This window comes from Pan paniscus, chromosome 9, assembly GCF_029289425.2.
Source record: "Pan paniscus chromosome 9, NHGRI_mPanPan1-v2.0_pri, whole genome shotgun sequence".
Lineage (NCBI taxonomy): Eukaryota > Metazoa > Chordata > Mammalia > Primates > Hominidae > Pan > Pan paniscus.
In genome coordinates this window covers 100,780,437-100,806,715 of record NC_073258.2, presented here as the reverse complement: position 1 = coordinate 100,806,715, position 26,279 = coordinate 100,780,437, and the positions used below count along the sequence as shown (strand labels likewise).

Sequence of the window (26,279 nt, the reverse complement as noted above, 5' to 3'; positions counted from 1 at the left end):
ATATGATATAGATAACAACGGTACACCTGTACAGGGCATTTACTACAAATAGCACTTGCAGGACTGGACGTTGCTCTGGGTGAGCCAGTGAGTGAGTGGTGAGTGGTTGTGAAGCCTAGGACACTACTGTACGTTACTGTTGACTTTATAAACACTGCACACTTAAGCTATATTAAGTTAATCACAAATATATTTTGTTCTTTAATAATAAATGAACCTTAGTTTACTGTAACATTTTTACTTTATAAACTTATTTTTAACTTTTTGACTCTTTCATTATGACACAGCTTAAAAGACAAGCATATTGTACAGCTATAAAAATATTTTCTTTCTTTAGATCTTTATTTTATAAGCTTTCTTCTATCTTTAAATTTTTTATTATCTTTTGCAATTCTTTTGTTAAAAATAAAGACACAACACACAAATTAGCCTAGCCTACACAGGTTACACTGAAAGTCACTAGGCGACTGGAATTCTCAGTTTCATTATAATGTCATGAGACCACTGTCATATATGTGGTCCATCACTGACTGAAACATTGCTATGCAGCACATGACTGTATTTCAACCAAAATACAGTAAAGTGAAATTATTGCACTGAAATTCTCATTGTTGAACCTTATTTTTAATAACATAATTCTTATTCACCTAAACAACAATTTAGTGGAATTTTAGCCTGACTAGTGTATTTGTTATGTCATGGGGAGCAAGAGATCTTTGACAATGTGTGATATGGTTTTGCTCTGTGCCCCCACCTAAATCTTATGTTGAATTATAATCCCCATATGTTGAAGGCGAGGCCTTATGAGAGGTAACTAGATCATGGTGGTGGTTTCTCATGGTTTAGCACCATCCCCCTAGTGCTGTCTCATGAGAGTTCTAACAAGATTTGATGGTTTAAAGGTGTGGCATTTCCACCTTCACTCTCTCTCTCCCCTGCCACCATGTAAGACATGCCTTGCTTCTTGTCTGTCTGTATTCTGCCATGATTGTAAGTTTCCTGAGGCCTTCTCAGCCATGCAGAACCATCAGTCAATTAAACCTCTTTTATTTATAAATTACCAAGTCTCAGGTAGCTCTTCATAGCAGTGTGAAAATGAACTAATATAAAAATTGGTACCAGGAGTAAGATATTGCTATGAAGATACCTGAAAACGTGGAAGTGACTTTGGAACTGAGTAATGGGCAGATGTTGGAACAGTTTGGAGGGCTCAAAAGATGACAGGAAGATGTGAGAAAGTTTAAAACTTGCTGGAGACTTGATGAATGGTTTTGGCCAAAATGCTGATAGTGATATGGACAATAAAGTCAAAGCTGAGGTTTCTCAGATAGAGTTGAGAAACTTATTGAGAACTGGTGCAAAGGTAACTCATGCTATATTTTAGCAAGGAGACTGGTGGTATTTTGCCTCTGACCTAGATATCTGTGGAACTATGAACTTGAGAGAAATTATTTAGAATACCTGGTGGAAGAAATTTCTATGCAGCAAAGCTTTCAAGATGTGACCTGGCTGTTTTTAAAAGTGGGCAGTCATATGAGTTTACAAAGAAATGGTCTGAAATTCAAGCTTATGTTTAAAAGGAAAGCAGAAAATAAACGCTTGGAAAATTTGTAGCCTGACCATGAGGTAAAAAAGAAAAACCCATTTTCTGGGAAGAACTTCAAGCCAGCTGCAGAAATTTGCTTAAGTAGGAGCTATATGTTAATAGCCAAGACAATGTGGAAAGTGTTTCCAGGGCATGTTAGAGGTCTTTGCAGCAGCCTGTCCCATAACAGGGCTAAGAAGGAAAAATAGTTTCACAGGCCATGCCTGGTGGCCAGTTGCACTGTGTAGCCTTGGGACACGGCACTCTGCATCCCAGCTGTTCCAGCTCCAGCCATGGCTAAAACGGGCTAAGATACAGCTCAAGCCATTGCTTCAGAGAGTGAAAGCCCCAAGCCTTGGTGGTTTCCACATGGCATTGAGCCTGTAGGTCTGCAGAATACAACAGTTGAGGTTTGTGAACCTCTGCCTAGATTTCAGAGGAGGCTTAGAAATGCCTGGAAGTCCAAGCAGATGTCTGACGCAGGGGTGGAGACCTCATAGAACATCTCTACTGGGCAATGCAAAGGAGAAATGTAGGGTTGGAGGCCCCACTCAAGAGTCCCCACTGGGATGCTGCCCAGTGGAGCTTTGAGATGAGAGCCATCATCCTCCAGACCCCAGAATGCTAGATCCACCAACAGTTTGCACCATGTGCTTAGAAAAGCTGCAAGTACTTAATGCCAGCCTGTGAAAGCAGCCAAGAGGGCTGTATCCTGCAGAGACAAAGGGACAGAGTTGCCAAAGGCCTTGGGCCTCCACCCCTTGCATCAGCACTCCCTGGATGTGAGACGTGGAGTCAATGGAGATTATTTTGGAGCTTTAAGATTTAATGACTCTCTGGCTGGTTTATGGACTTGCATGGGGCCTGTAGTCCCTTGGTTATGACCAGTTTCTCCCTTTTGGTATGGGAGCATTTACCCAGTGCCTATACCCACATTGTAACTTGTAAGTAACTGTTTTTTTTATTTTACGGGCTCCTAGGTGGAAAGGACATGCCTTGTCTCAGATGAGACTTTGGATTGGACTTTTGAGTAATGCTGGAATAAGTTAAGACTTTGGGAAAAGCATGATGGGTTAAGAAAGCAAGATTGGTTTTGAAATGTGGAAGGACATGAGATTTGGGAGGGGCTGCGGTAGAATGATATGGTTTGGCTCTGTGTCCCCATCCAAATCTCATCTCAAATTGTAATCCCCATATGTTGAAGGTGGGGCCTAGTGGGAGGTGATTGGATCAGGGAGGTGGTAGAGTTCTCATGAGATCTGATATTTCAAAGGTGTGGCTTTTCCCAACTCACGATCTCTCTCTCCTGCTGCCATGTAAGCCTTACTTTTCCTTCACCTTCTGCCACAATTGTAAGTTTCCCGAGGCATCCCCAGCCATGTGGAACTGTGAGTCAATTAAACCTCTTTTCTTTATAAATTACCCTGTCTCAGGTACTTCTTTATAGCAGTGTGAGAATGGGCTAATACAATGGGTCTGCCGCATTTTGCCAAAACTACCTTAAAATCCATTTCTAAGCTTAGAGCTCACAATATGGGTACAGGCACTGGGTAAATGCTCCCTTTCCAAAAGGGAGAAATTGGTCAAAACCAGGGGCTACAGGCCCCACGCAAGTCCAAAAACCAGCCAGGCAGTCATTAAAACGTAAGCTCCAAAATAATCTCCAATGACTCCATGTCTCACATCCAGGGCATGCTACTGCAAGGGGTGGACTCCCATTAAACCTTAAAGCGCCAAAATTGTTCTTATGTTTTTTTTTTTTTTAAAAAAACCTCTTCCTCCTTTGCCTCTAAATTTCCAATTCTCTAAAAGCTTCTTGAGGCTATGTCTTTTATTTAAACAAAGGCAAAATCAGAAGGGCCTGCGGCAATGGCCAACTTGTGGAAGGGCAGCTATTTATACATATGAATCATTTGCAAGTTGCCCATCTGTAAAATTTGTACTACATGTATTTGATCACCATGATGTTAGGATGACAGTAAAATATTTATGTTGGCTTTCATTTATTTATTAAACAAGTGGATGATGTAAATATTCTTTAAAATTCTGGATTCAGCATATTTTTTACCTTTATAACCAATATTTTTAACACTCTGACACTGTAAAGTAAAACCTACATTTAAAGAAAAAAGCATGCTATAATATTAAGTAGACTCTACTAATTATTAAGAAAATTAGTCTCTGTATTCTCTTGATAGATAATTTGACAGATAATTAACACACTATGTAGCAGGCAACCTTACATTCCCTATAGATGAATTCTGTCATTCCGAAAGATCACCATAACCCCAATTTTACTTATGTGGGTTGCTCCATATACTCTTCCTAGTTTCATAAATTTGATGGATTCTTTTCTTCTTGCAGAAATGAGAAGAATATCCTTCATGACATTTATTCCAATGAAACTGGGCAGGAACTAATATTGATTACTTCTGTAAGGATCATCTCTAACCACACCCTTTAAATTTGATTTCTGGTAATATTGATGAAATTAATCCAATATCCCAATGTAGCACTGATATCCTAAGGGAGGCAGGATGATACAGTAGATAAAACAATCACCGTGAGTTAGATCTGTAGCTCGAGAGCTCTCACCAACTATGACCTTGTGCCTGTCCCTTAACTGATGTTAACTGAGCAATAAAGTATAAAGATTAGGCGTGTACTCTTTGCAGTCAGACAAGCATGAGCAATAGGACTTGCTGCCTGTCTAAATCACAGTTTCTTTACCTAGAAAAAAAAGATAAGCTCAAAATGCTGTTTTGCTGTGATGACTAAATGAAAGAATGTATGAAATGCTTTTAGCATAGTGGCTGGTGCAAAGGAAGAATGTTAATCATTATCAAGCCTTCCACTTAGGCAGCTTGCTATCTCTCCTCTACAGCTCCAAAGATGAGCATTATAAAATAGCAAGATGAATCACTGAGTTTTAAAATATTTTGAATAATGGCAGGATTATATTGGTATAACTGAATTACCTCTCAGTATGTCTACTTTGAAGACACAACACTCATTTGAATATATGAGGCTCAGTACATTTGTTAAGAAATAAATGTCTTGTTATTTTATGGTAAATGTGCAAAATATCTCATTGGAGTGAACTCGGGAAGAAACACTTCTAAATATTACAAATTACTTTCCAGAAGTAGTTTTAGAATCCTCAATATCCTGTACGTGATTTTTAATACTGGATAATAAAAATGATCACAAAATAATAAATCCAGAATCCTTGCAGGATAATGGAAATAAAATATCCACCATACATTACTCAATTTTAGACAAATTAACTGAGACAAAATGTGAGAATTAGTGCAGAGAGAAAAAAATGGAAGGAAATCATTTAAAATGATTCACAGGAAGCCTTAAGGTTATTTTTAAATACCTTACTGGATATTCAGAGAAAAATCAGGTAGAGCATATTAAGAATGGCAATGCAAGGCATGATAAGGAAAACTGAAAACCATAGGAAAATAGGCTCTCTTATTAACAAAAGAAAGACTGTCGAAGCAAAGTGGAAAGAACAACTATCACCTATGGCAGCTCAATTATGAGAATACCCCTCCCAAATAAACATTTTAATCTAAATTTCTATAATTACCTTAAAGGCCCGCAAAAACTAGGAATTAAATACATGACAAGTGACCAACTGCAGAAATATTGCGACCACCTGAAAATCCCCAGAGAGCCACAGTTACTGAGACAAAATGTCAGACGTTTCATAATCTGACTGAATATAAAAATTCCTAGTGATGCTTGTCGGAATTACCTGCATTCTCCACTTCAGACTGACTGCATCAGAATATCTAAGGGAGAACCAGGAATCTGTATTTTTAGTGAGATTCCCTCCAACACGATTTTGTTATCGCCTTTCATTTACCTTTTTTTTAGGCAACCCTATCTAGTATAAAAGTGAGATTTCAAAATATAAAGAAATATGTATCTTTTTAAAAAAAACATGTCGCAAGTAATGATTAGTTCTCACCATGGAGATGTACGGAAACACCCACTACATTTTACTGTACACACCATTAAAATATACGGAATATATGTGAAATATCTGGGAGTACTGTGGAAAATGCAGATTCCTAAGATATATGGGGTGAGGATAATTTGTATACAGATCATAACTGGTCTCGTTCTTCCAATCCTCTTCCAATCCTCTCTCTGAGGAAATACCACAAACAAGATGGCCCTCTCTAGGTATGTCCAGACGGTGCATTTGAAAACCCTGGTTCTCCTCAGGCCTCCCAGGGAAAGAGTAGGTTCAAGATTTCATTCTCTTTGGAAATTTTCTGAAGGACTCTGCTTTTCAAGGTCACTGAACACTCTAAGAGACATTGCATAGTCTGCTAGCTGGGTGTGGTTCTGGGAAGACCTGACAACTCAGTGGAAATGGAAGTGCTTCTCAACTTTAGAAAGAGAGAGCATGTGGATTTAACTATTCCTAGTACTTTCAGCTGGGAGAGGGCTGCTCTTGTATCCTGGTAAGGTTAAGGCGCAGGGACACGCCTTGTATTTCCAAAGAAAGTGCTTCTTGCTGATTTATTTACCTTACACAATTCTGGAGTGAAAAAAGGCTGCTTTCTAGGACTGTCCCCAGAAACTCTGGGCAGATCTGAAGTATGACCCAATATTTTTACATTTTTTTATTTTTATTTATTTATTTACTTATTTTTTGAAACAGAGTCTCGCCCTGTCGCCCAGGCTGGAGTGCAGTGGCGCAATCTCGGCTCACGGCAAGCTCCGCCTCCCGGGTTCACGCCATTCTCCTGCCTCAGCCTCCCGAGTAGCTGGGACTACAGGCACCCACCACCACGCCCGGCTAATTTTTTTTTTTTTTTTTTTTTTTAATAGAGATAGGTTTTCACCGTGTTAGCCAGGATGGTCTCAATCTCCTGACCTCATGATCCACCTGCCTCAGCCTCCCAAAGTGCTGGGATTACAGGCGTGAGCCACCGCTCCCACCCGTTTTTTTTGTTTTTTTTGTTTTTAAGCATTGTCAATTATCCTGATACAAGTGTTTGGGGATCACATTATTGAGTGCTGGCCTGCTAGATATAATTTATGCAGACTTTTAAAATCTTTTGATAAATTTTTTTAAAATTAAATATTATAATTTAAAAATATTTATTGCTAAATAATGCTAATGATTATCTTAGTCTTTAGTGAGTTATAATCTTTAGCCACAACAAAACATTATTCTTTGAACATAATTTCGATTTATATAATTTCAATCTGTGGGAGAATAATGTTTTCTCATGGGTAGCGAAATACCTTAGATACGGGAAGCTATGTGTTGGCAAAACGACATAGTCTTTAGAGATCGAGTTAGGGCTGGCATTTGTTGATTATTTTGTAGAGTTTTTTTTTTTTTTTTTTTTTTAATGTGTGTGACGGAGTCTCACTCTGTCACCAGGCTGGAGTGCAGTGGCACGATCTCAGCTCACTGCAACCTCCGCCTCTCGGGTTCAAGCGGTTTTCCTGCCTCAGCCTCCCCAGTAGTTGTGACTACAGGCACGCACCACCACGCCCAGCTAATTTTTGTATTTTTAGTAGAGATGGGGTTTCACCGTGTTGGCCAGGATGGTCATGATCTCCTGACCTCATGATCCACCTGCCTTGGCCTCCCAAAGTGCTGGGATTACAGGCGTGAACCACCATGCCCGGTCTTCTAAAGTATCTTAACATGAGAAAGGGTGAATAAAATTCTCAACATCTCAGGTGATACTGAGCTCTACTGGGTAGTGAGTGAAATGTCAAGCTGGTAAATACGATTTGCATGGAGATATCATAAGGCTGTGTGGGTGGTATTATGAAAGTGGCAGATGAATTTCAATATGGACAAGCATAAGGAAAAGCTTTTAGAATAAAATCTAAACTATGCTTATTATATGGTAGGCTTTATTCCAGTTTATTGTAAGTAACTAACTTCATGATCTTTGGCAAATCATTTGCATTCTTGCAGACAGAGCTAGGAGTTAAGAGGGTACTTCATGAAGACAGAACAGAAAGAAAAATTATGGAGTCAGAAAATTGTGGAGAAGGCTTGGAGTGAAAAATTATTGAAGGCAAGTGATGGACTATAAGGCTCCTCCCAATGTTACCGCCCGTCCAACCCCTTTATCTATTAAAATCTCAATTCTTGACAGGGGAGTTTATGTTTTTACAATAAACAACAACAGCAATGACAAAAATTACAATATTACCAATCATCTAGAAAAGTAGTTTCTGATTGCAGTACCCCCGCACCTCCCCACCAAGACATGCACAAGTAAAATGCTGTGGGAATTATAGGATAAGTACTGTGTTAGTATCTAACCTTTACTAAAGTTTACTAAATAACAGGCACTTTTCTAAGTGCTTTGGATGTATTCATGTATTTCATCCTCACAGGAACCCTATCAGATAAGTACCAATATTATCCCCATGTTCATTATTGGACATAAATAGGTAAAGTCGGTTGTCTGAGATTAAGTAGATAATAAATTAAACTCAAGTTTGTGACCAATGTATTTTAAACCAAATTAGGCAAATAGATTCTAGTTTAAATTTGTGTAATGATGTCACTCTTGTGAAATTTGCATTCCATAAGTGGCGTTACAATTAGTTTTATGATATTATACTTATGGCCTCACTTCTTTGCTACAATCTAGAATATGGCAATGTTTTTGACAGTGTGTTTTGGATAGGAATACTATTCATCTTAAGTGAGCTACAGAAAGAAGGAGTTCAAAGCCACTGATATGGGTGTCAGGTAAAGGAGTGTTGGAATTAGAAGTGGGAAGAAAGGAATGGATAAGAATGACATTGCAGATGTAGAATCCACAGTGCTTGCAGAACCTATGGCATATGTGATCATGAGATTAGGAGGAGTCTAATTGACCCAGAAATGTTTATGTTTGATGACTAGGAGAAAGGTAATGTAATTAATAGCACAAATGTCAGCTGCAGAAGTTAGTTTGTGGGATATTCTAAATTCAAAACAGAGATAGAAGTATTCACTAAAGAAAAAAATATTTAAAAATATCATGGGGGTGAGGAGTGGAGTTTTGAAAGAACACCTACATTTAAGAAGATAAGCCTCCTTAAATTATTCATGGAACAAAGGCCAAGTGCAAATAAGACACACTGGGTGGACAGACATATAAATGGATAAGTAAATGGAATGACTGATTTAGGGGGTAGATTGAGAAGAGACAGTGAAAGGTACAAATGAAATAGTCTGGGAGAACAAACTGCCAGGAAAGATGAAAAGAAAATGTTTGCAGCTTTGTACATGGACTGCAGAGCGGTCAGAATAATGAAGGCTGAGAGAATGCTGACACCTTTGATTAAAAGTAACCTGACTAGTTTAGAGAAAATTCTGTGAGTTGTATGTTGAGGCCCCATGCCCAGTTAGAGATTAAATGGAAGAGGAGGCATAGCAGCAGCAGAATTGAGTGTCAAGTAGTTTCTCAAGAAATCTGAATATTAAGAAAAGTTAGATAAACGTAAGTGAATATATCTTTGCCACCACTGCAAAAGTCAACTCAAAGTTCACATTCCTTTCTTTCATGAAGAAAGATGTGTTCATAGTTACAATGCCAGTTATCAAGAGTTTATGTCTTTCAGAAATTTATTTCTGAATTACAATGACAGGCAATCATATAGGAAATCGAGAAAAAGACTAAGTTAGATATATATTTAGCAAATTCATCTTGTTATTTGTTACCACGTATTAAGTAATTCTCCCAAGGTTTCAAGACAAATTAGGAGAGTTATAAAAAACTGCACATTGTTTTATCTGACAAAAAATTCTCTTTATAGACAGAAATTCAAGTTGTTTTTTAAGTATGCTTAGGAAGAAATTGGATTGTATGGAGTGACTGATTGCCAAGGACATGTGAGCAAATGAAGTATTCATCTTATTAAAAAATCATCCAAAATTTTTTTGATGTTTTAATTTAAATTTTTATATCAAGATTATGAGCTTTCCAGAGAGACACATAGAAAAATAAATAAAAGATTAACAAAAGCCAAAATTTCTATATTCCTGCAGAGTTTGATACAAACTTTTTATATTATGCAGCTTCCTTAGCACAGATAAATGTATCCCAATAGGAGTGTTCTTGTCAAAACTTTCCCAGTCCCCTTAGAACTATCCATAATCGAAAATTCTGAACCAAGATTAGAGGAAGAAAAAGTCTCCTGGATTTAGGGTAGAACATTCAGTACCCGAGGAGCAGCACTTAGAAGGGAAATACGGAAAAAAAAAAAAAAAAGAGTATCCAAAGCTATTCCAATTACCATATTCCTTTATGATAAACAGACTAATCAGGAAATAACAGTGGCTTTGCTACATTCCATTGATGAGTACCAAACCACATCTCAGGGATCACAGAGGACAACATGAGATCCATTCTCTCTGTGCTTTGTCTCAGACAAATTACGTAATGTAATTAGGTAATTATGGTCAGAATTTCCATGTTGACACAATTCTTTCCTTAAAATAAACATGGTATCTACACATACATTCTCAGCTGATTAGTTTGCCTGTAGTTCATTAATTAAAAATGAAAATCATAGACTCCCCACCACCAAACAGTAGATTATCTACATGTGTAGCCTTTCTACATTTTTCCCCCACTGTGACAACTGATGAATTTCCTAATAAACAGTAATCTTTCAACATGCATTCTCAATCTATTTCCACTCACTTTCTCAAGTTACTAATTGAAATCTCTCTACTACACTATCTAACTCCAGAGATGGATGGGAAAATGTTGCCTTAGGAAGTAGTGAGATCTTGTAGGGAAAGATCCCACATGGACTGAAAGAAAGGTGAGAAGCCTGGTTGTGCACATAGTGAATTTTGCGAAGATGTGTACAGCTTTGCTATATCTTTGCTTAATACAGGATATTAATATAGCAACCTCAACTTCTTTTTAGTTAATATTTGTTGGCATTTATTTTCCATCATTTTTACTTTAATACCTGTACCATTTTTAAAACAGTGCTTCCCATGCAGAAAACATAAGTGTAGATTAAATAAAAATAAGTTTTTAGAAAGTAATTAACAACTGTGCTGGGAACTCAAATGAGAGGAAAAATGAACGTACAAAATTGCCACATAAGACAGAGGTAGTAAGACCCTGAAGGGAGACTGGAAGCAACACTGTTACAGGGAGAGGCACAGGTGTTTGAGGAAGAAATTATAGCTGTTGAGGAATTACAGCTCGGAAAAATTAGATGTGGTTAATGGGGAGTGTTCAATAAATTCTGCTGTTTTGTGGAACGCAAGCGCCTCATACATTACCCTCCAAGCCATTAATAAACATCTGTATTACTCATAAATCCTTTTGGAGTTGGTCTTGTTTGTTTTTAGTGCAATAATAGTGAGCTTGGCCTCATCAGGATGCTGAACAAGGACAGGCAAATCGCAGAGTGCGCGGTTACAGACAGAATCTGTGTCAGTTTTTATGGGAATATCCTACCTCATATTGGATTGGAAGCTACACAAGGATAGTTACGTTTGCTTCACCCTCCATTGTATCCCCTGTACCTAACAAAATACCTGATACATAATAGGCAGGCAATACACATTTGTGAATGCATGAGAATAATTTTTCACCATGTCAGTAAGGGAAAATGATTGTGCTGCTATGCACTTCAAATCTTCCAAACCTTCACCACTGCTTTGGTAATATGGTCAACAAAGCATTTCATGGTATGACATTCTCTTCCTTCGTATAGCCTTGAATTTTAGTTATTCTGGACTGAAGTGCAATTTTATTATAGTCTGTGTATTCTATGCTTGTACTTGATAGATAGTCAAATATCCTCTCTTTATTTAGTCACCTAATACCAAATTACTTCAAAACTAAACTCAGATATCACCTCTTCCAGGAAGCATTCTCTTATGTATCATCTGGGTTGGATGTTTCTATTAGGGGTTACCAAAGTAACATATATCTATCAATCTATCACAGCATTTTGTACAGTAATAATCTTTCTCACTAGTCCACAAGCCCCTCTAAAGGCCCTCCCTACCACAGATACATATTCATATATATGTCACCAAATGCAAAATGGAAGCAACATATAAACTAAATAAATAACAGAAAGTCAACTTTTTTGTTCAACATTAGGATATTTGAATTTATGTAAGTATTAGATGGAGTCCCTTTCTGTAAGAAATTTGTGCTAGAGCTGTGAAAATGATCTACGCTCACTACCATCTATGTTTCAGATACTTCTTGTGTGCTAGTTCAACGTATCTTGACCAGATGTTTTACTCCTACAAATGCTACTGCAACCAGGTTCATGTAGGTGCAACCAGTTTCACAAAGTTGCAACGTTAGGGCAACCTCAAAGAACAAGAGAGTTAAGTGCTAAGAGAATTACACTCTGGGAATGGGAGATGAAAGTCCATCAATACACCCTCCAAGGTGACCATTCTGAGTGCATTTTGTAAGGCTCTGGTCCTGTGGGCTCAAGCTCAAGATGCCTGTAGAAGTGGTCATCTCTGTAATGCATCTCACCTCTGGCTTCACCTATCAATGCCATCACATCTCTTAATACTGCTCTCTGGGGATAAATTTGACATAAACTACCTACAAGCAATTTTTGTTCCCAGCTTTGCTTTAGGGGAACCAGAGCTTAGATAATACATTTTATAAGAGAGAGTTATTAAGTAAAATTCAATTTGTACTTGAAAGGAAAAATACTGCCTATGCATATGTCCTTTATTATTTTTAGAAAGGTCTACATTTTTTCGGAGAAGTGTAAAAACACAATGCTCTTGAAATGATTTTTTTTTAGCCAGCTCTATGGTCACAGCAGATTAAACATAATTTTTATATTCAAACCCCTACAGAGGCATTTGCCGCATTTGCAGAAACATTCATTGTAATGCCTATCTCTGCATTGAGAGGTTTCTAAAACCCAGCAGGAATTTCAGCTGACCGTGGTGCAATATATATTCTATTTTTATTTTCAGAACAAGTGTTTAATATGTGCCATCTACTTAGGAAAACATTCAGGAAAGTGTCCTTCTTATGACCATACTTTTCAATCATATTTTTTGAAGAGAGATCAAATAGTGATATGAAAGTTTTTGAATAGCAAGTCCTTAGAGACCTAGAAAGAGACTTAGACTCCCACACAATAATAATGGGAGACTTTAACACCCCACTGTCAACATTAGACAGATCAACGAGACAGAAAGTTAACAAGGATATCCAGGAATTGAACTTAGCTCTGCACCAAGCAGACCTAATAGACATCTACAGAACTCTCCACCCCAAATCAACAAAATATACATTCTTCTCAGCATCACACCACACCTGTTCCAAAACTGACGACATAGTTGGAAGTAAAGTACTCCTCAGCAAATGTAAAAGAACAGAAATTATAACAAACTGCCTCTCAGACCACAGTGCAATCAAACTAGAACTCAGGATTAAGAAATTCAATCAAAACCGCTCAACTACATGGAAACTGAACAACCTGCTCCTGAATGACTACTGGGTACATAACGAAATGAAGGCAGAAATAAAGATGTTCTTTGAAACCAAAGAGAACAAAGACACAACATACCAGAATGTCTGGGACATATTCAAAGCAGTGTACAGGGAAATTTATAGCACTAAATGACCAAAAGAGAAAGCAGGAAAGATCTAAAATTGACACCCTAACATCACAATTAAAAGAACTAGAGAAGCAAGAGCAAACACATTCAAAAGCTAGCAGAAGGCAAGAAATAACTAAGATCAGAGCAGAATTAAAGGAAATAAAGACACAAAAAAACCTTTCAAAAAATCAATGAATCCAGGAGCTGGTTTTTTGAAAGGATCTACAAAATTCATAGACCGCTAGCAAGACTAATAAAGAAGAAAAGAGAGAAGAATCAAATAGACGCAATAAAAAATGATAAAGGGGATATCACCACCGATCCCACAGAAATACAAACTACCATCAGAGAATACTATAAACATCTCTACACAAATAAACTAGAAAATCTAGAAGAAATGGATAAATTCCTCAACACATACATCCTCCCAAGACTAAACCAGGAAGAAGTTGAATCTCTGAATAGACCAATAACAGGCTCTGAAATTGAGGCAATAATTAATAGCTTACCAACCAAAAAAAAGTCCAGGACCAGATGGATTCACAGCTGAATTCTACCAGAGGTACAAGAAGGAGCTGGTACCATGCCTTCTGAAACTATTCCAATCAATAGAAAAAGAGGGAATCCTCCCTAATTCATTTTATGAGGCCAGCAGCATCCTGATACCACAGCCTGGCAGAGACACAACAAAAAAAAAGAGAATTTTAGACCAATATCCCTGATGAACATTGATGCAAAAATCCTCAATAAAATACTGGCAAACTGAATCCGGCAGCACATCAAAAAGCTTATCCACCACTATCAAGTGGGCTTCATCCCTGGGATGCAAGGCTAGTTCAACACACGCAAATCAATAAACATAATCCAGCATATAAACAGAACCAACGACAAAAACCATATGATTATCTCAATAGATGCAGAAAAGGCCTTTGACAAAATTCAACAACCTTCATGCTAAAAACTCTCAATAAATTAGGTATTGATGGGACATATCTCAAAATAATAAGAGCTATCTATGACAAACCCACAGCCAATATCATACTGAATGGGCAAAAACGGGAAGCATTCTCTTTGAAAACTGGCACAAGACAGGGATGCCCTCTCTCACCACTCCTCTTCAACATAGTGTTGGAAGTTGTGGCCAGGGCAATCAGGCAGGAGAAGGAAATAAAGGGTATTCAATTAGGAAAAGAGGAATTGTCAAATTGTCCCTGTTTGCAGATGACATGATTGTATATCTAGAAAACCCCATGGTCTCAGCCCAAAATCTCCTTAAGCTGATAAGCAACTTCAGCAAAGTCTCAGGATACAAAATCAATATGCAAAAATCACAAGCATTCTTATACACCAATAAAAGACAAACAGAGAGCCAAATCATGAGTGAACTCCCATTCACAATTGCTTCAAAGAGAATAAAATACCTAGGAATCCAACTTACAAGGGACGTGAAGGACCTCTTCAAGGAGAACTACAAACCACTGCTCAATGAAATAAAAGAGGATACAAACAAATGGAAGAACATTCCATGCTCATGGGTAGGAAGAATCAATATCGTGAAAATGGCCATACTGCCCAAGGTAATTTATAGATTCAATGCCATCCCCATCAAGCTACCAATGACTTTCTTCACAGAATTGGAAAAAACTACTTTAAAGTTCATACGGAACCAAAAAAGAGCTCGCATCGCCAAGTCAATCCTAAGCCAAAAGAACAAAGCTGGAGGCATCACACTACCTGACCTCAAACTATACCACAAGGTTACAGTAACCAAAACAGCATGGTACTAGTACCAAAACAGAGATATAGACCAACAGAACAGAACAGAGCCCTCAGAAATAATGCTGCATATCTACAATCATCTGATCTTTGACAAACCTGACAAAAAGAAGAAATGGGGAAAGGATTCCCTATTTAATAAATGGTGCTGGGAAAACTGGCTAGCCATATGTAGAAAGCTGAAACTGGATCCCTTCCTTACACCTTATACAAAAATTAATTCGAGATGGATTAAAGACTTACATGTTAGACCTAAAACCATAAAAACCCTAGAAGAAAACCTAGGCAATACCATTCAGGACATAGGCATGGGCAAGGACTTCATGTCTCAAACACCAAAAGCAATGGCAACAAAAGCCAAAATTGACAAATGGGATCTAATTAAACTAAAGAGCTTCTGCACAGCAAAAGAAACTACCATCAGAGTGAACAGGCAACCTACAGAATGGGAGAAAATTTTTGCAATCTACTCATCTGACAAAGGGATAATATCCAGAATCTACAATGAACTCAAACAAATTTACAAGAAATAAACAAACAACTCCATCAAAAAGTGGGCGAAGGATATGAACAGACACTTCTCAAAAGAAGACATTTATGCAGCCAAAAAACACATGAAAAAATGCTCATCATCACTGGCCATCAGAGAAATGCAAATCAAAACCACAATGACATATCATCTCACACCAGTTAGAATGGTGATCATTAAAAAGTCAGGAAACAACAGGTGCTGGAGAGGATGTGGAGAAATAGGAACACTTTTACACTGTTGGTGGGACTGTAAACTACTTCAACCATTGTGGAAGACAGTGTGCCGATTCCTCAGGGATCTAGAACTAGAAATACCATTTGACCCAGCCATCCCATTACTGGGTATATACCCAAAAGATTATAAATCGTGCTACTATAAAGACACATGCACACGTATGTTTACTGCAGCACTATTCACAATAGCAAAGACTTGGAACCAACCCAAATGTCCAACAATGATAGACTGGATTAAGAAAATGTGGCACATATACACCATGGAATACTATGCAGCCATAAAAAAGGATGAGTTCATGTCCTTTGTAGGGACATGGATGAAGCTGGAAAACATCATTCTCAGCAAACTATCGCAAGGACAAAAAACCAAACACTGCATGTTCTCACTCATAGGTGGGAATTGAACAATGAGAACACATGGACACAGGAAGGGGAACATCACACACCAGGGCTTGTTGTGGGGTGGGGGGAGGGGGAGGGATAGCATTAGGAGATATACCTAATGTTAAAAGACGAGTTAATGGGTGCAGCACACCAACATGGCACATGTATACATATGTAACTAACCTGCATGTTGTGCACGTGTACTCTAAAATGTAAAGTATAATAAAAACAGTTTTTGAATAAAAATAATTCCATTCTAATCTATGCCTTCCTTAGAGTAATTTTATGTTTCAAGTTTTTTCATATTATCTTAGTATGAATTTTGTAATCACTCTATAAGCACAAGAATTTTCAACAGTAACTATTAACTTAGAATTGCATATATGTGTGTGTGTATATGTATATATAACTATATCTATCTATATGTCTATGTATATATCGAAAATTTTGCAAGTCGGTGTGAGTTCCCCTGATGGTGTGTCTGAAGAATTGGTTCTCTACTGAGGTGTGTGGGGGTCATGACTGAATGGGGTGTGTGGATGACCAGGCTCTGCTTTGGTGTGAGGACAGGGAGTTGGCTCTCAGGCTGCTGGCATACGAATGCTAGAGTAAGAGTTTTGCACTAGAGTGCCACTGTTGACATTAAAAACTTCATCTTTCCATGGAAAGCTCATTCATATTATTAAGAGATGAGTCTTTGGACTTTTTGCATATAGCGATAGAGAAGGAAAAGGTGTTCAACATTTTATTGAAATAGTTGTTCAATGTGTATGTCTTCAATCCCCTTTATTGAGTCCCATTTCTTACATCCCTTCTTAGTGCTAACTCTGATTTCAGAATGTCCTCAAGCTTCCATTGGGCATATGGTCCTCAACCCTTTCTTTAGACCCCTTACACTTTATTCTATGTTTTAGTTTTCTCCACTTCTTTAATACTTTAACTCAATCCTTCCTTATTCTTTCAGAAATATATGGAAATATCTCACTTGGTGATGCTCTTCCTCTCCTTCAGCATTCTCATTAACAATATAGATTTATTTTTGTAGGATCTGAGAAGGGCGACAGGTAGCAAATGCATGCATCCAGTCCACCATGTTTAACTACATGCCAACTTCTTATGGAAACCCTTATTTCCCCTTGGGTTCCTTGATACTATATTCTACTGTTTTTTTTTGTTTTTTTTTTTTTGAGACAGAGTCTCGCTCTATGGCCCAGGCTGGAGTGCAGTGGCGTGATCTTGGCTCACTGCAGCCTCCGCCTCCCGGGTTCCAGAGATTCTCCTGTCTCAGCCTCCCGGGTAGTGGGGACTACAGGCATGCACCACCATGCCTGGCTAATTTTTGCAGTTTTTCAGTAGAGACAGGTTTTCTCCATGTTGGTCAGGCTGGTCTTGAACTCCTGATCTCAGGTGATCCGCTCGCCAAGGCCTCCCAAAATGCTAGGATTACAGGCATGAGCCACGGTGCCTGGCCTGTTCTACTGCTTTTCCTATTATCTTATTAACTCTCTACCTTCTCCTCATTATTTTTTGTGGGATTTTCATTATTTACCCTCCTAATGTAATGTAGATTAGTTAAGGCTTGACCTTACACTCACTTCTCTTCTCATTTCATACTCTCTCCCCGTGATTTCTTAACCACACCAATGCCTTCATTACGATTTTCACTGTAGTGACTCATGTTCCTTTCTGAACACTGTTATCCAAACTACTAATTGTTTTTGTACAGCAGAACTTTAAGAAACACTACATCCAAACTATACTGCATTCTTATTAATGTTATTAGCCTCATTTTTCTTTAGGTTATATTTAATTCAAAGTTTCAGTTAGTATGAAAAACACATCCAGTATAGTATACATGTCTAGGAAGTGGCTTAAAACCCTGGAAAAATATCATATTAAGTGATAATTATATATTAATAATCTGTAGATATTTATTGATTTTCCAGTTTATAGAGTTAGTCTAAGAAGAAGTATAGAAGATAAGATTGTATTTGCTGCACAGAATTGCCAAAATACAAGTAGAAGAAAAAAAGAACATAAAAGTAGCTTAGGAAAGATGAAGGAAAAAGGAGGAATAAAATGATCCTCATTTCATGACATAAAAAGCTATGAATTAGACTCGAGTTAAAAGAGCAGTAGAAATTTCAGTATATTATTTAAGTTTAAAGGATAAGCAACAGTAAACTTAAAAATGCATATTAAAATGGAAGGAAGAAACTTATGCATACTTATCAAATGAAGGAATAAACAGTTATTGTTTAAAGCTTGAGTAACCAAGACGTGTAGATATTTTCTAGCATTTTATGAGAACCTTATGGAACAACAACAACAAAAAAGGAAAGTTAGAAGTTTGGCTCTCCAGCGTGAGATTTAGTGGCAGGGAGAGGTGAGTAGGATTTTCTGGGTTTTTGTTTTGTTTTGTTTTTCTATGTCACTACATTCATTCAATGTGGATTTAAAAAAAAAAAATGGACAAATAAAAGCCAAGAAAGCAATAGCCTTAGGGAAGTTACAGAAAACAACAAATGTAAATTTTGTAGCTTCTCTGGTAAAAAATAAGACTGTTACTGAATGATGTAATAGAAATTTAGCAGATGCTTCCTAGCTGGTTTTTTTGGTTTGTTAAATGTCAACCTTAAAATAACAGTTTTGTTTATTGATTTATACTTGCTTTATTGAGCCTTTTATATAGTACTTCTCAAATAATGACTTTTTGAAAATATAGATGTTTGTAAAAGAAAAAAGTGTCAACAACGTCAACTGCTACAGTCAGTTCAATTAACATAATGACCAAAACGGTATTAGTTTAGTGACCTAGAATTTTGCTATATAAGAAGCAATGACTTATAGTGTAATTTTCTGAAAGGCTGGAGGGAATGATTCTCAATAGTACAGGATGGAGGAATTGGTTGTAATAGGAGGATGGACAGTATACTATCTCTACTGAAATAGGATGGGAGATAACAATGCAGATGGAGATGCAGTTAAGATTTACATTTTATTAGTAGGAAGATGATTTGATAAGGTACACAGTTTTTGTGAAGTGGTGGTCGTGAGGCAATCCAGTCTAAGGAAAGCAGAGAAGTTTCCAAAAATTTAGGGGAGAGTAGCAAATTAAGCTGTCCACAGAAACTTGGGATTGAATGGCAATGTTGAGAGCCCACTTGAAATTGATGATCATGAACCCCTGGTGGGTGTAAACATTTCAGGTAGCTTTCAGAATCTCAAGGCAGTCACAGGGTAAGAGTGTAATTGAGTTCATTGGAGTTGGGGTTTTTGCCAAACAAGGGCAAGAGAAGACATAGAGGCAAAGGGATTTAAATATCAGTGAATGATTATTCCTGAAACGTTTGCCCATGGAAGGTAGAACGTTAAGTTAAGTGATATATCTGGGCCATGAACCAAAAGTGCAAAACACTCTTGCATATGGACATTGTCTTACACATGTGCTACTCTCCCTTGTGATGGGCAATGTGTAGAAAGAGGTCTCTGGTGTGAAAAGAAGGTGGAAGAGCCTCCTCAACCTCAGGCACTATTCAAATATAAAGTATTATTATAAAGATGGATAGTAAAAATGGAATTAATTGTTAGCCAAAAAAGTTGTAATTTTCAGATAAGAATGCATTAACTTCTTAAGAAATCAGGGAGAAAGGGGCTCAGAAATTTTGGAGAAATAGCTTATAGAGTATTAATTCAAAGCTCTTAATTAGATAAACTGTAAAACTGCATTTCTTTATTTTCCATCTATAGACACTCTTACACAATCTTGAAGTTGGCATAATATATACACAGTATTCTATGGTGATGTAATACACAATGATGACTTTTAAATCTCTTTCAGTAGCCCAGCTCTCTCTTATGGGTATTAGGAATATGTATCTGATTACCTATTCCCAATTTTCACATGGATTTCCCCTGTACCCTGTTTCTCATATTCAAAATTGAATTCTTCATTTTTAACTACTTCTCTACTTCTTCAGCTGTGTTCTTTTCTGGTGAGGAGAATCGTCGGCCATTCAATGAACTCTGCTAAAGCCTTGAAATATTTGTGTATGCTAGCCTCCACCTACTCCAAAGCCTGTAATTCATTAATTATCAAATGCTGGTAATCCTACCTTCTTAATATCCCAGTTAATGTTTCCTGTCCTCCGGTGCTACCATCACTGCTTTTGTTCAGTCATTTATTGCCTCTTGGCTGATTAGTTTTTGTAGCCCCTGAATTGGTTTCCAAGTCATCATTCTTTTTTCTACTGGTTTCTCCATGCCATTACCTAACTGTGAGGCCTTTAGCAATTTTCATCATTCCTTTAATACTGGCTTTCTTCTCTTTAAAATGATTATTACATTTTTACCCTTTACCTGATAGTGTTGTTACTATTATATATATTTTATATAATACTGTGTATCTCTATCTATATATGTATATATAATACATACTTCACAGTTTATGAAGTTTCATAGACTGTTGTTTACATAAATACACATATTTAAATGTTTACATATATACATATAAACATACACACACACACACACACACACACACGCAAACAACAAAGTCTATATAAACTAAGTAGTAAGCAAAAATCTTGTGATATAGCTCTGGTCATACATTCCAGCAGCATATATTCTAAAACCAAGCATATGAAAAAACAGCACTTAAATAGATTATTTTTTAAGTTTCACAATCAACCAGGATTCTCATGCTTCTTAATAACACCTTCATAGATTTTTTTGCTGCATGACAGAGCAAACTACACATCATATGTCAATGGTAATATAGTGCTTGAATTCTTTAATGCAATGCTTAACTGTACATGTCTATAAGTACAAATGAGGTGTTTAAATTTGAAGATACTTTGGATAGATGGCAATACCTATAATTATAGAATCATCACTTCTGCCTGATTTGCACCTAAAAGTTACAGCTCCAACTGCTCCTATTATTGGAAAAGTAATAATCACAATTATAATTATACCATGAAGTATTAAAACCTGAACATTCAATTTGAAGGCAGCTAAAATAAAAATGTAATGAAAAGTGAATCCATAAAATGCTTGCAATTCATACACATATGCTATATAGAGGCACTGAAGAGCAAAGGAAAGAACTGCGGAGTATTTATTATGGTTCTTTTTATCAGATTCTTTCTCCCTTTCTGGCATTAGAGTAGCATTATGGTGAATATTTCTCAACCATGGATCATCAATTTCTTATGTCTAAACTTTTATTCTAAGGCATGCAAAATCCTGGCCTAAAAATGTAGTTTCTAAATATGGCAAATGCCTTTTTATTTTATTTGTAAGTTCCAGGTCTTAAAAAAAAAAACACTAATACATCTTTATTTTCCAAATTAGAGTTGGCTGACCATTTTAACGGGCCAAGCAACTTACCATCATTACGCAGAGTGAGTGGCGTTGGAGGACTAAGGACTCTAGCATTCGTCACTGTGTTTTTCACCAGACAAATATAGCTGCCAACATCTGATGTTTGGACTTTAGAAATATAAAGGTTGCCTGTCTCCTGGGAGATGAACCGCCGGCTGTCTTCCGCCACAAAGGAAGGGAACTCATTAAATACCCAGCTATAGATGATCTCTGAAAATACACAAAATTTGGTCAATGAAAGACTTTGGTTTTTTCATTAACAGACAAAGCTCAAACAACAAAGCCTTTAGAAAGCATTAGATATATTGCAAGGTCATACATATTTGATCCATGTATCTATATAATTTAGTATTTTATATTCAAAGCATTATTGTTAATGACTACGGTGAGATCTGAAATATTTCTTACGATGTCTGACCTTGACTCATTTATTTATTCTTTCAATTCCAATATGTATTGAACATGTTTTAGGTACTCAGAACTATGATAACACTGAAAATAGAAAGGTAAGAGACAATTTTCCATTCTCAAAGATCAATTTAATGAAGAAAATTTACCCAAACCTACAAAACAATGTAGAATAAGAAGACAAAGATATAGACCTTATTGTAAAGAAGGTGTGAGACAGGGACACTTAAGCAATTAAACTTATCAAAGAAAGGCAAACTCCATGTCTTCTGTCCAAATGTTCTCTACACACATCCCATTTTGTAACTTAGTTTAACTTCTAAATTAAGTTTAAGTTCATTGGGACTTTCAGAGACAGTATGATGGTTTAAACTGAGCCAGTATTTGACTAACTTTTTGAGGTTCATTTTTAAAATTCATATAATTAGAATAATATTACGTACTTCATAAGCTTCCACCAAGACAATGTACCTAAGAACTTAGTGAATAATATGCATTCATAAAATATGAAAAGTAACATTTCTGTTATCATCCCAGCCTAACTAAAAATTATTATGTTAGGAGCTCCTTCTACCTGCACCATTTAAATATAAGAAGAACAGTAAAGAGGATATAAAATAAGTCTGAAGGAATAATGGATACTTAAATATTTTCAGGTCTGTTTTCCACAGAAAAATTTCAATGACGAGCTGAACATTGATTCTAAGCAACATTTCGCTAATATTTATTATTAAAAGAAATTATATAGGCTGCATGCGGTGGCTCACGCCCATACTCCTGGCACTTTGGGAGGCTGAGGCGGGCGGATCATGAGGTTAGGAGATCGAGACTATCCTGGCTAACATGGTGAAACCCCGTCTCTACTAAAAATTAAAAAAAAAAAAAAATTAGCCGGGCCTGGTGGTGGGCACCAGTAGTCCTAGCTACTTGGGAGGCTGAGGCAGGAGAATGGCTTGAACTGAGAGGCGGAGCTTGCAGTGAGCCGAGGTCATGCCGCTGCACTCCAGCCTGGGCAACAGAGCAAGACTCTGTCTCAAAAAAAAAAAAAAAAAAAAAAAAAGGAAATTATATATTTAGCAGAAGCCTGAGAATTTTGAAATGTTATATTGCATTAATGCATAATTACAATATACAGATACAAAATCCAAAACTTTCAAATATTTTAACAATTGTTTTATAAAGAAAACTATTTTTTACAGTTACTGTCACCCAGTTGACAGCCTTCAGTACATTTAATATTTTATTAATAATTTATTTAAAATATCCACATGACTTTACTCGAAGGAACGAAGGAACTCCGTAAAGTATATTTGAAATGCTTCAACTTGTTCTTATACAGCTCAAGTAGACTCTAAATTCAAGGCTTTCTCACATTTAACAATGTGAATCCCTTTAATTGCTGTAATGGAAGTGTTACTTGTCATTCACACATAATTCATATATTTTTTAATATATATTTATTTTAGATATTTTACTAAAATCAAATTTTTTATTATTTTACTAAAATCTAATATAAAATAAGAGTTTTCTTAGTTTTTGGTTTATATTAAAGTTACAGGGAAAAGAAAGCAACAAACAATTACAGGACATCATTCATTAAATTTAAAAATACTGTTTCTGTTACACGGATGATATTTGTTGAGTTAATATTTCGCATTTTTAGAATAGGAGAAAAACATTTACACGAAATTGGTATTTTCTCAGATATTACACGTGGGTAAGTATTTGGGGACTCAAAAATGCTTATTTAGTTCTTCAAGTAAGTTTTCAGTTTCATGTTGTGAAGCATTTCATAATTCCAAGAAGTATAAAAAGTAGAAATAGTACGCAATAGAAGAGCTGACAACCTGAGTTTGCAGTGGATTTTCTGCCAGTGCCAAAAATGAAAATATTGGACTGAGCTAAACATCTTTTAATATTCCTGTTTACTTTCTCCTATAAGGTTTTCAATTATCTATTCACACTTATTTAATATTGGCTTCAAAGTAATCATAAAAAAATCTATAAATCTATAATTATTTTTAGTATTACATTGTAACCTGAGAACTATAAAATATTTCAGGGAAATAGTATGGTTAGCTCTGGTGCCACAGCCTTTAGCTTCATATACCACTTTCTTCCATACAAACTGCACCTGGCCCTTAAAAATAATTGAATGCATGCCGATCTATTCAGTGGTAAAAATTTAATAGTAGTAGCATTCATTTCAGAAGATATTGAGATTAGTTGGTCAACTATGATTTTCCCATTTTTTAAGGGTTTTTTTGATAGTATGGTTATCTAAAGCAACTAAAATGTTTTAGAAGTTCTTGGTCTGATTCTTCAGTGAGTAGTCCCTATTTCAGCAGACAATGACCACTTTGAGATATACTGTGCATCTACATTATGAAAGTCTTCCTCGAGAATGCTTTTGCATGAACCCTACTTAGGATCAATTTTTTCCCCCATTTTTCTATGTAGTTTACTTTCTTTTTTTATTATTATCCTTTAAGTTCTGGGATACATGTGCAGAACATGCAGGTTTGTTACACAGGTATACAAAATGGTGCTGGGAAAACTGGCTAGCCAAATGCAGAAAGCTGAACCTGGACCCCTTGCTTACACCTTATCAAAAATTAACTCAAGATGGATTAAAGACTTAAATGTAAGACCTAAAGCCATAAAAACCCTAGAAGAAAATCTAGGCAATATCATCCAGGACATAGGCATGGGAAAAGACTTCATGACTAAAACACCAAAAGCAATTGCAACAAAAGGATCAATGTTTATATTAAATTACAATCACATATTTTTGATACTATGTGTTAATATACATTTGGGCCACAAATACATGTGCCCTATAGGCTTTTGGTTTCTCATTGGGGAATTTTTGTCTTCTAGTCTGAACCAGCAGGTCATTCCATCTGGAGTCTGACTTGGGCAGACACTGCTATTCAACTTCCATTCTCAGGCAGACCCAAGGACTTGTCCTTTGCCCTGGCATGATCATTCATCCTCTAGCTTTTAGACTTTAGGGTCTACTTCTGTAACATATAAAAAAATGTACCTTGCTTCCAAGATCTCCTCAGGGTTAACACCAGAGAGTATGCTTTGGATTTTAGTTCTTATTTGTTTCTCATATTTTGGGATTTCCTTTTCTTTCTTGTGAGATCAGCTACATACTGGAATTTTCGTTGCTTTATTTCAGTCATCATTTCTAAATTTTGGTAGTGAGAACATTTCCAGGTTAGCTGTCTCCTGCCCTAATTGAATGTCCAGATTTTAAGGATTCAAATATTGCAGACTTTCTATGCAATTGCTGCAACTGATTCAGTGTCAATAAACAGAGGATCTTCTCTTTGCTCCCCTAAAAAGATGATTATTTAAGTGATGCATTTCCACATCTACAGAGTATATAAAAACAGGAGTACACATGTGGACAATGATGCTCATTTCTCTTAACTGCAGTGCCATTAACAAAAAAAAAAAGTGTGAGAATGGGGAATGAAACTGCATACTGGACTCTCTGAAGTCTTTGAAAACAAGTTCAATGAGTAATCACAGTGATTCAACATTCTTTAATATAACTACATGTTGGGAAATAGCCATTCTTCTTTCTAATAATGTGTGTACACATCAGAGGCTTTGGGTCAAAGAATTTGGAGAGAACACAATGGATATAGCATCTGAGTTGTTGAATGACTCAATTAATAACGCAACTGTCCCAGGGAGCCTATTTTCTTTATCCCTGTAAGTACAGAAAGAAAAACTTAAAAATCAGAAGCTTCTCTATTTTTATAAAATGCTCAACTTTATGGTAAGATTCTCAGTTAACAGGCCTTATTTACCAAAATCCCTATTTTTTTGTTACTTCTGTAATATGAGATTTAATGTTTCATTTGCCAAAAATCATATTTATAATTTGTTCTTTATTATGAAAATATAACTTTTGTCCAGGCACAGCAGCCCATGCCTGTAATCCCCGCACTTTGGGAGGCTGAGGTGAGAGGATAGCTTGAGGCCAGGAGTTCAAAGTTGCCATAAGCTGTGACTGTGCCACTGCGCTCCAGCCTGGATGATAGAGTTAGACCCCAAATCAAACAAATAAAAAATAAATAACTTTTAGTTTGTTTTTTAAATAGTTCAAGTTTTGCATTTATTTATTTTCTGTATGCTTGTATTACTTTTTACTGATGCTGCTTAGTAGAGTATATGTCAGGAGCATTTTAATATTTACAAATTGTCTTTTAATCACATTTATTTTCATAATTCCATCATCCATTATGACTCATCTCCTCTCTTTCATGATGACTTAATTGAAGTAAAGACACTTAAATAGGATAACTTAGTAAGTTACTGGAGAAAAATAGGGTTTTAAAAATTTTC

General features: G+C 36.5%; 1 protein-coding gene across 1 annotated transcript in view; it reads right to left on the bottom strand.

Moving 5' to 3' along the window:
* The window catches only part of CNTN5 (contactin 5), a 1,328,674-nt gene that overhangs the window by 375,380 nt on the left and 927,015 nt on the right, over window positions 1-26,279 (bottom strand). Inside the window, exon 8 of the mRNA XM_034933581.3 lies at window positions 21,513-21,716. Coding sequence (XP_034789472.3) covers window positions 21,513-21,716 — 204 coding nt within the window. The remainder of the gene's footprint in view (window positions 1-21,512; window positions 21,717-26,279) is intronic.